We start from the raw sequence: 12,254 nt of genomic DNA, 5'->3' as shown, positions 1-12,254 counted from the left end.
ATTGATTTTTTTTTTTAAACATTATAGTAATTTTTCAAGCTCAAATAAAGGATTCACATTTTATTTTTAGATTTAGTATTTAAAATATATTTATGCTTTTAAAGAAATATTAAAGTCTATATATTTAGATAAGATTTTCATCCCGCAAAATTATTAAAAAATACAAAGTAAAACATAGAATTATATATCAACTGTTTCAGCTGATTGTTGCCTATTCATAACACAGCAAGATCTTTCGTCCGCATTTCATAAAGCGACTCGTTATACATCCTCATTTCTGTAAAGCTCAGCACTAAGAAAATGTTTGAAAAGAATTAATGATGTCGTTTTTATTCCCCGACATTATATTCGCTCGAGAAATGCTCTTAATTTATCCCCCTCACTACATGTTTTATAAAATAATTTCGATCAAAGATTTAATTTTTTTCTAGGAAGCCTTCGTCTTTGGGGCGATTTTCCTCACTTTACCGCCCCCCGACCGAGCTCCCCCGCCGGTCGTCCGAGTGCAAACTTTCCACTTTGTCTAAACTTTTAACGACAAAAGTAAAAATCCTCAAAGGATTTAACCGAAAGCGCCGCACGACGGAGTCGTGACTTAGAAGTTGATTGTGTGCTTTCTCTCAAACACAATACGCACAATTATAACGACTTTGTCTCTCTGTAAAGACGCCGCTGCAGTCTGCGTAGAATCAACTCGCATTGTATCCGCTTAAAATCCAATTAACGAAATTATCAATCAAAGCGGAAGGCGAAAGGAAACACAGCTCCGCAGAGAGCTTTTAATTAATTTACGGCGTCCAATTTGCAGCATCCGCCGGAACATCGACACTTCTAATCCGGTTCGTTATACGGATTTTCCGCAAAAATGTTTATTTTTTTCTTCTTCTACTTCCTCGTCTTCTTGGGAAACATCATAAGCCAAATGTAAAGAAAACACGTACCCATGCCGGCTAAAGATTTTCCCTCTGTTCTTTCTCGGAGTTATTTTCGACGAATAGTCACGAGGCGAGGGAGAAGTTGCAATGATTATAGAAATTTTATCGCGGAAAATAAATTGTTTTCACCTTTGCAGAATAAACAAAAAACCGTCGGGATCTGCATAGTGTCGGTGAAAATTGATATCTGGATTCTAGCAACGTTTCAATATTTCTTTTCCGCTCGAAGTGTGTTTTTTACTCTCGTGTAAAAACTCTCGTTATAACGGAGCTTGAATATTTTTTCTCTTTCAAAAAAGTTACATCAGCTTTTTTAAAACGGCTAAAGGTTAACACCAAGGGGAATGAATATTTAAAATGAAATTCTTATGCAGATAAATATTACTCACTAGCATGTAAGCTTACTAGCGGCTGATACGCATTATTAATATAAAGACAAAAAACCTAGGATGAAGCATGTGATATATTTAACTCTAAAAGTTAAAAAAATATTTCATTTATATGTTCTAAAATATATTTAAAAATTATATAAATGTAAAAAAATCTCTCCCGTGTTGAACAGCGACGATACACGGCAAACACGCGTTGCTTTATGATGTGATAAAATAATTTTTAGATGCATTTTTTATAAAAAGTTTAAAGTTTCTTGAAATTATCTATGTATATTTCTATGTACATTATACATATATGATAGACGATCGAAGCGAACGGCCGTGAGCAAACAAAACGAAAAATATCAAACATTTATTTTATACGAGCTTTTCGAGCACATTAAGCACATATTTACTATAGTAATAAACAAATAACGCACAACGTTAAACATCACAGAATATATGGAAAAATATATAGGAAAACGTAAAAAAATGGCAAACAGTTCAAAAGACTACGGCGCTGTAATCAGTTCGATCAGTATTGACTTGTACTATTTCAACAAACAAAATTCATATGATTTTTGAACATTAAAAGTGGATTCTATGTTATAAAGTTGAGTATCCTAAACTGTATTTTAATATTTTATTATAAGAAACGTTTTTTTACTAATCATTAAAATATGTTATAACAGCTATAATTAAAATATTAAAATGGCAGGATGCTTGTGAAATATTAAATTTTTTATAAGTTTACAAATAATATGTTACTAAACTATTTATTTAATAATAAATTAAGTTGTGAATAGATTTAATACTATATATAAATATATTTTTAGGGTAGTCAGGTATTCTAATAGCGTTAATAATTGAAACTAATTCAAGAACCATATATTCGTCCCGAGATGTAAATAAAAAACTACTCTATATGTGGAAAGGTTGCGCGATAAACAATAAATTATTACTTTTCTTCCCTTGGTTAATAATCGCCGAAATCTGGACCATTTCTATTTTAAGGCGTGAACACATTTGTGGGTGTGTCTAAAAAGTGATGCAATTGGCCCGCAAACAACCTTATCTGCGATTCGACAGAGCTCTCACGAATCAGAAATATAATATATAATTGTGTAAAATTGGCAGACTAATCTAATTCAAGTTTCATATATTGGCAGCACTGTAAATCAGAGAGCTGGAAATAATGACAAATATTGACCAGTCAGTGATCGTTTTTTAATATTTCAATTTTATAAAAGTATTTTTCATTAAATTAGATGCATTTTTCTAAGCAAGTTAAAGTTCAGTCTCTGTTAAAAGCAATAAAATCGTGCTTTAAAAACGCTCGGTTACCTAGCGTTTACATAAATTCTTTCAAAAACAATATTACGGCGTACAATAAGTCAGAATTAAATAAAGAAATCATATCTAAACCAAATTTTGATCAATAGAAAAGTGCAAAAAACAATTATCACTTCTCAGAAGTCAAAAATTCACGTCAAAAGCAACAAAATTGTGCCGTCGCCGTCGCAGTGGGAACGCTAGTTACCGAGCGTTCCCACTGCGACGGCGTCGACACGATTTTATTGCTTTTGACGTAAATTTTTGCCTTCTGAGAAGCGATAATTATTTTTGCGCTCTCCTATTGACCAAAATTTGGTTTGAATACGCTTTGACTAACACTTATATATACGAAGTCTGTAGAACTATCAATTAGGATAGCTATAATATTTTTTAAATATAGTGTAATATTCAAGTGGAGACTAACCATGGAGCAATATGCGAGACGCGACGTCTGTCTGTACTTATTCTTTCGCACTATATTCCCTCGAGAAATGAGTTGGCTTAGTTTGTATTTTGGATTTGACGTCTAGAACTTTCATAAGGTTAGGTTTGGATTTGAACAGATAATGTACGTTTCGCAACCGACAAATTTGAGCTTCACTAGTGAACATATAATTTTACTGAAAAATACAGAGGCGCCATTAAATTGATATTATTATTCATAATTAATGAAATCCGAAGATGTAATTTAATTTGTATTTTTTTTATTGAGCTGAAACTGAAGTTGGATCACCCTTTATATATGATATCTTTTAGCATGAACAATGTATCGCAAAAATCTATTTTTCAACTACTCTCGATTAAAATAAAACATATAAAAGGCACAAAATAATAAATATATAACAATTGATTCATCAAGATCATCTTCACGATTCAGAATTGAATGCTCTCAAAATATATTGTCTTAATAATTGGTTGACTTTAAAATAGTAATTTAATTTATTTAATGAAAATAGGTACGTAAATGTAAAATCAAAAATAAATAAATTGAGAACCATAGATAACAAATCACAAGTTTAGATTTTAAGCGGTTGGAACAGACTGGTCAAAAAATTGTTTCTAAAATCCATCGATGGATTAACATATTTTACAACGAATACCAGGTAAAATGGTTAGGAATTACTAATTTTTTTACCTTAATATATAAATATAAGTATTATAAAAAACTAAAAAAATATAATACGGGAAATTTTATTATTAAATCATTTAAAATGGCTTCAGAAAATAGAAAATTTATTGGACATGACATTCGAACTATTTCAGTACAAACAGTATGTTACAAATATGCAACATTATACACTTGAGGAATTTATGAAGCCATATGAAAATTTAAAATAAAATAAACAAAGGGTTAAATTGTCCTTTTTAAAAAATATATATGGTCTGCTACTCAAAATATAATACTTCATCATAAATATTTATATTATATATATTTTTATTGTAACTTTCGTGTTTCTATCGCACACATATGCAAATAAAAATAGCTATGAAAAAAAAAACACAAGTGAGAAAAAGTGGCAAACGTTTCACGTCTACGTTGTAATCAGCGCAATCAGCACTGGAACGGCTTCCGTCGGCAATTACGTATCAGTTTCACGCGAAATGGACCAACGTAATTAACACGGACCGATACGTATCGGATGGCTTTCGGCGACGAAACAAAAACCGTGAACGTGAACTCTTGATTTACTGCCCCCGACTCTATATTATTGTTATTATTGTTGTACGAACCGTAATAAATAACGTGTTCGAAAGTGCGCTTGCTGCTGTGGGGGTGAAAATTTATTATGTGCATTTTCCACGGGGCATTGTCCGCACGCGAACGTAATTTTCTGCACTGAAATAACACGTAAACGTACACAACGTTAATGTGTACGCTGCTGGTGCGAACGCCCTAATTAACGTTTAAGATTGCGCTCGACATGAAAATGCAATTGTGAATAATATATTTTGAGAGAGGGGAAATGAGAAAATACGTCCATTAATAATTAGTTTTCGAGCGACTTTGTTTATAATAGATATTTTTGAGCACCGTTTTAGTACTCTTTATATATATATAATATTATTTTTTAAATTGTTATAAAACATAAGTAAACGTTTTTTATTTATATATTTATAAATAAAAGTATAATAAATCAAAATTACTAAGAAGTTAAAATAATTATACAAGCCTTTTTATATTAAAAAAATATTAAATCAATATAAAAAATTCAATTTTTTTAGCTTAGCTAAGAAAAAAGTTCTTATAAAAAAAGACTGGCGGCAATTTTCAGTTAAAAAAATTATTCTGATTTATATGCATCAAAACTTTAAAAAGGCATTACACTGAATTGCTTTTCAACTATAATGACAACCATATACAAAAAAATAAAGATTAAAAAGTCTTACGTTTCAGCAAAAACTATTTCAAAGAATTAGATTCATTATTAAAGACAAGTTATATAGTAGCAAATTTAATTTCTCAACAAAGCAAATTCACCAAATTAAATTAATTAAAATATTTCATGAAAGTATAATTTAAATAATTTATACAAAAGTCATATTTCATAGCTTTTGATAAAAGCACTGATATTAAAAATATGGACGATAAAACGAATTTAATATTACCGAAAAACTGACTTCCTTAGTTTTAAGCAGAATAAGCAATAGAAATATTAAGCAGAATAAGCAATAGGCAAGATTTCCGTTAACCGTCGCATGTTTGATATATTAACTGATAGTTAGATAAAAAAGACTAGCGAAACTATTTGGTGACTTATATATATCTAAAGATTAATTTTACATTATATAATGTATCAATATATTAAATTAAAATTTAAGTGTCTCAATTGATTTAAGAATTATTATTTATTTTAGTGTTTCACTGTCATTTTAATTAAAAATATATATGAAAGTTAACATTAAAATATATATTATTATTACTATTTAAAAACTTAAAGATAATATATAAATTAATATTATTAAAAGATTTAGTTCCAATATTATTATATCTACTAAAACCTATTTTTTAAAACATATAATTTACCATGAATAAATTCATTTAAATATTTACTATATTAACGAATTGTTTATGTCTATACAAAAGTAAATAAAGTATTGCTCTTACGAACATTTTTTTTAATTACTTGAATTTTAAGTAAGAAATTATTATTCTACTAAGTGAAATAAATCCGAATTGAGCCAAGTTTTTTCAATGTATTTTAATTAATTTACTTCTCTTCCTAATTTAGTATATCTGAGTTGAAATGGCGAAAGAAGCTTTGTTTAAATTATATTTCACAGAAATTTAATATAATTTGGTACAGTTTATTTGTAAGGTAATTTATATTAATTTATCTAAGATTTGCGCCTGAATTTGATTAGGCAAAATTTGCAATAATGACATATTACGTGATACGTTACGTCACGACTACGTGATAAATATTCGGAGATAAACGCCGGAATACGTATCTGTCGCAAATGCGATTTTGCTCGCAGATTGGGGGCCCCTTATCGCATTTGCGGGTCGGGGGCCTTTTTGATTTGCCCCAAATGGGGCCGTTAAGCCCGGGGATCCGTAGCGGGGGCGCAGCCCCAGCGGGGCCGTCGAACCGATATGCAACGAGAGCTTAAAGCCCCCGGTTTAATTCCGTTTTCGAAACTAACTAGCAAATACTGAATTGTATACACACAGAGAAGCTTCAAAGCTAGTCTCGCGTTAAAATGCTTCGTTACGTTTTAACGTTAAATGTGATAAATTGTGTCAACTTACCTTTTACGGCGCTCAGCTTATTGCCGACCATTTGCTTAGCAACGAACGCAGCCATTTTGTTCTAATTGATTTCTACGCTGAATGAAAGAAGTTCTCCAGAAGTGGAATAATTCAGAGAAGAGTCTGAAACGAAAAATCAAAATTTAGCATGAGAAGTCAGATACATACATAATATAATACAAACGTTCGAGCGAAGCTTGATTTTTATTCGTAAAATTCACAGCACTTTTTGTATAAAAAAACCGTTTATTTACAATTAACAAACAAACAAACAAATAAACAAACAATATTTAAAAATAATAATTATAATCGTTTTTAAATTACCGATATTAATTTATATTGAAATACACAAATAATACGACGAAATAAATTGTTATGAATGAGAAAAAATATGATTCTGTTTCGAACTATAAATGTTCATTAGCAAATATTTTTTCTGAGAGTTTCTTTGTATAATAATAAATAAAATAAAATATACCTCAGTTTGCTCTATTTCTAAGAAAAAACAATACATCTATATATCTCGTGAGCATGAGTTAATAAATATTATTTAAATAAAAAAATTCACTTCTTGCTGAAATGACATCTATATTTTATTCCGAACAAGATTTATTTACTGATTCGAACATCGGCTAAATAGCGAGCACTTGAACCGCTGAGAGCGATTATCGGAAAAATATTTATTATGCCATCGCTTCTCAAACTGTAATTAAAATCAATATTTTATTAATATACTTTTACGTCGATATTTTCATTTGCGCTCTTATTACGAATGCAAAGGCGAACCAAGAGGTCCGTTACAAATTGAATGAGAACCGTACAAATTGAATGATAAGGCGGAAAGTCTGTATTTTCTAAAGAAACGTAATACAAATTCTATTTGGGATGTTGTGTACTTTTTTATCTCTGCTTCGTAGTCGACATTGCATGAATGGAGATTTATATTTCGATATAAAATTTCAATTAGGAAAATTCCCTTTTGTTACTGCGTTCTTCGCGAACAATCTTATTTATTTCAATTAAAATATTTTATATAGAGCATCCGGTTAATTTTATGCTTTGGAATATAAAATCGATTTTATAGAATATATAATTTATTGATCAACAATATTTTATACATGAATGAAACGTTTTTAATTTTTAATTTTTATTTGAATTTTATAATCCCAATTTTATTTAAAAATAAGTATTATTTCAAGATTAGATAAAAAAATTACAGCTAGAGATATAACGCAATAAAATATATTAGACAACATTTAAAATTAGTAGTAAAAAAATTGAATTAGTAAATAATAACAATAAAGTTATTTACTCAAATTTATTTATTTATTTAAATAAATAAAGTAAAATTAAGGTAATCCCAATACGTTACGATGATCAAAAACACTGCATAGTATTACTCCAATACACAAAATATAATACATAAGAAAAAATCATAAGATATTACAATTAAATGATGCAAACCGGACCAGCTCCTCATAGCTGACATAAATAGAGCAGCTTAGGGAGCCGAATAGTGCGTTAGTTAGTGCGGACGTCCTGGCTCTAACGGACAGCAAACGAAGACGCGAAAGGAAATTGATTAAATATTAAAAGAAGTGATAAGTTAAGCATTATGAAAAGTTCAAAATATGTAGTTAGAAGAGTCAAATCTGGTTGATCTAAGAATGTATAATTAGTCTATATAATGATTACATTAATTTTAAATGGCTTTTTATTAACCAGAAAATGTAAATTGTTATTTTTTATCCATAAGGAAAGTTATGCGCAGAAATATTTTTGTTCTAAGAGAGTTTTAATATAAAATAAAAAGGTGGAAGTTTTAATATTAAGATTCGCCCAATTATACAATCTATTGTTATTAAAATAATTTAAATTATTAGTACAAAAATATATTTTAATATTTTTTTTAATATTTAAAAGTTAGAAGAATTAACTTATTTAATAATTCTCCATATATATAAACTAATATACAATCTGATTTCTAAAAATACAACAATATTATTTGTACAACATACAATAAATTATTTTTATAATTATGTATAAATAGAAACAGCAATATTTTGGATTAGATCTGTACTATAAATGAATAAAATAATTTTTCAATAAATAATAATATATTAATTACATGTTTTAATAAACATAATAATTGTATATTTTTTACCTTTATCTTTAAACTTTAATATTTTTATAAATAATTCATTTAATATTATTAAATAAATGTTTCAAATTTGTTTTTTTAATTTTATGTTACATTTTGATAAATTATTGTATAAATAACTACAATGTTTAAATACGGAATATATTCGCCCATTTAACTATTGGTTATTATAATATTTGATCAACTATTCGTGAATTATTTATTGGTATTTGTAATTGAATATTTGAAATTGATTGTGTATTATTTACCTAGACTTTGTGTATTGCTGTATAGAAAAATTGTTCTCTTTTTGCAATATTTATTTTATTTTCAACTGCCATAGCAATAACAAATTAAAGGCGGCAAACAAAATATTATTAAAAACAAGACTGTAACTGCCGAAATTACAAAAAATACTAATACACTTGAGTAAATGACTGTTTTTTTAATAATTTAACTTTTTCAATGACTGTTTTTTTAATAATTTATTTTTTATTTTTTAAGGCAAAATATATAGTCTTAATACTCTTTATAGATTCAATGTAACAAAAATTATGTGTGTATAAATCTGTATTTATTTTTGAAACTGTATTTTTCAATTCTTTATAATTCTTTGCAGTACTCTTTTTTTTGATATGTCAAATTTGACAAAAATAATTTTATTTTTTAGTAATATTATGTGTATTACATCCGTGAATGAAATTCTCTAGATATTTATACAAATTTTATAGGTAAATTTCACCGTGCTTTTAAGAAAGTTTTAGAGATTAATATAGTAGCGCCGGTAATAGCGTAGTGGATAAATGCTCCAGTAAAGAAAATTTAATTGTAATATATAATAATTTATATTAATAAAATAAAGTTCATATTCCAAGTAGATATTAAAAATTCTATTCTTATCCAAACCATTTAATTCATCTCGAACGCTTACTAAAATTGCAAAATTTATAATATAAAAATAAAATTTAAAACTGTTCTTTAATATTATATTATATTAAAATTCCTGAAAATCGAGTAACAGATGTTCCTAGACCTTGACCTTGTTCAATAATAATTCAATTGGGGGACATAAAAACAAGAAGAGAGAGAAAATGAAAACCGGGTTGTGCGCTGCATGGAAATGTACGAAAAGAGTGAGAATATTGTATTAAAACGTATGGTGTTTGTATGTGTGTGCTCTGAATTCCTAGAAATATATATATTTACGCAGCATCCGACGACGCCAGTGGCGCCTTCAAGTCCAGACTGGCGGCGCCGAGACGCCCCCTTGAACCGACCCCTTTCTGCATTTGTACAGTATATTTTCAAAGAAATTCACGCACATGGTAAACAAAGAGATGCAAGATCGACAGCTGTAATTATGTTAAAAGATTAAAAAATATAAATTTGAGCTTCTTTAAAGTATCCATATATATATATTTATGATTTAGTAATATATAGATATATATATATATATATATATATATATATATATATATATATATATATATATATATATATATATATATATATATATATATATAAATTTAATTTCCATCTTTCTGTGTATGAATTATTAGAAAAATGAGGTCATTGAAAAGATCTGTTTTTAATGAATTTGTTTTGCTTCTTAAGCTACATGAGGATTTATAGCTTCCATATTTTTTAAAGACTTATATGGTGCTATTTAAAATATATTTGTAAAACATATCTTTAGTTTATATATATGCTTACGTAAAATTTTGGGCTTAAAATTACAACAAATTATTTTTGAAACGAAATTTATTAAGGTTGTGGTGGTTTTTAGTTAGTTTTGTAATTTTTATTTAAAAGCACTTCGGTAAAATAGTATTATCTGTGAATTAGGTAGTACAAATAAAAAAGCATTTTTATCGAAATGAAGTAAAATTTTGATAATTACTCGAAAACCAAGATATAATAACTGCAAAAAAATATTATTTTTTCGACATGAATATGTAAATAATCATTTATTATATTTCAAATGACAGCTTAAAGCAGCATTTAATTTTACTATATAGTCATTAAAATTAAATATATATATATATACCAGTATAAATGTATATAATTGTAATGTAAGTATACATTGAAACTATTTATTTTTATTATTTAGATTTTTTTATTTAGCCTCACTTCCGAAAAAGGAGTAAATTTAAAAGAAAATGCAAACATATCCCAGACCCTTAACCTAATTGTTGTAAAAACAAAATCTAGCCTAACCTAACTGCAAGAAAAATAATAAAATCGAAACCAAATGCAAACATATCTCAAGCAAGCTGTAAATAAACATGTAACACAACTCTGGCAAATACCAAAACTATAACATAATAAACAAAATTGAAGCTAATTGCATAAAATAGAGTAAAAACACTACCAAGAATATGTTTCGTGTGTGATTATGAGCTTGCTGTCATTGCGGCCCTAATACCAATATTAAAAAAATATATTAACAATTAATTATATCTATATTTATAAGTCATTATATACTACGCCATAATAACCCACTTATATCATGAATAGGTGATATTTAGTAAACTAAACCTTAATTTACATATATATATATATATATATATATATATATATAAATATATATATATATATATATATATATATATATATATATATATATATATATATATATATATATATATATATATATATATATATATATATATATATATATATATATATATATATATATATATATATATGTATATTAAAATTTAACACAATTATTATTAGATTTTATATATTATATTTAATCATAATATATTTTATACTTTACTAGTAAAAAGTTAATTGTATTTTCAGGAACATAGTCTTAGATTTTTTCAAGGGAAGGAGAGCAAAATTTTTCTAATATTTCGATTTAATTAAAATTCATAATATTTCTATAAATTATATGCAATTTTTTGGCTAAATTTAAAGGAAAGGGGGAGGTGGGAATATTTACAATTTTTAAATGGTGGAGTCGATAATCCATCAATGCACGGCGACTCTTGAGAGTCACGATTGCGCCCCTTATTCTTGCACGAGCCATCCAGCATTTTAACGGGCTTACCAAACACAAGGATATTTTCGGTGATAGCTATGAGGAGCTAGAAAATATATGCAGAGTGGTTCTTATCTATTTTTGGTGCTCACAATATTTTTCTAATATTGAATGATATAATGTAAATAATGATGCATTGGAGAAACATGTCAAATCATGTCATTAAAAATAAAATATATATATCAAAAAAATATATTATTACCAGTAATGTTGTACACGTCAAAAAATGATAAAACGTCAACGTGGAGTACGCTGATATATATTTTTTGCACACATCATTTAGGAACACCGTGCTGCGCTCTCGTGTAAGTCCTCCACCCCCGTCGAGTGGTACAACAACTGGAAATGAGGTCAAGTACTTTTCCGCATACGACCCACCCCCTCTTTATAAAATCATCACATTTGCTTAATTTTGCTTTCAAAATACACACAACGAAAAAAAGTCGTAATTTGAAGAGACATGAAAAAATGCGACTTAATTAGAGAAACATTGCTGAAGCGTGTCATTTTTATATTATAAATTTTCATTTAATAAAATAATATAAGCAAATTTATAATTAGTGAAATAAGTACTCTACATTATTTTTCAATGTTGTATTATTTCGTTTAATACCTTTTTAAGATTAACCTGCAAAACAGCATTTAAAAAATATCTAACAATTTTGTACAACTA

At 27.4% G+C, this 12,254-nt stretch overlaps 1 protein-coding gene across 1 annotated transcript in view; it reads right to left on the bottom strand.

Annotated features, from left to right (window-relative positions):
• Positions 1-12,254, bottom strand: part of cpx (synaptic transmission protein complexin) — a 219,205-nt gene that overhangs the window by 149,216 nt on the left and 57,735 nt on the right. Inside the window, exon 3 of the mRNA XM_088202433.1 lies at positions 6,393-6,515. Within this exon, the coding sequence (XP_088058559.1) occupies positions 6,393-6,447 (55 nt within the window). The 5' untranslated portion in view covers positions 6,448-6,515. The remainder of the gene's footprint in view (positions 1-6,392; positions 6,516-12,254) is intronic.

This window comes from Plectrocnemia conspersa, unplaced genomic scaffold, assembly GCF_051122295.1.
Source record: "Plectrocnemia conspersa isolate PC_06_02 unplaced genomic scaffold, ASM5112229v1 ptg000013l, whole genome shotgun sequence".
In the NCBI taxonomy this organism is placed as follows: Eukaryota; Metazoa; Arthropoda; class Insecta; order Trichoptera; family Polycentropodidae; genus Plectrocnemia; species Plectrocnemia conspersa.
This window is presented reverse-complemented; position numbering and strand designations above follow the sequence as displayed.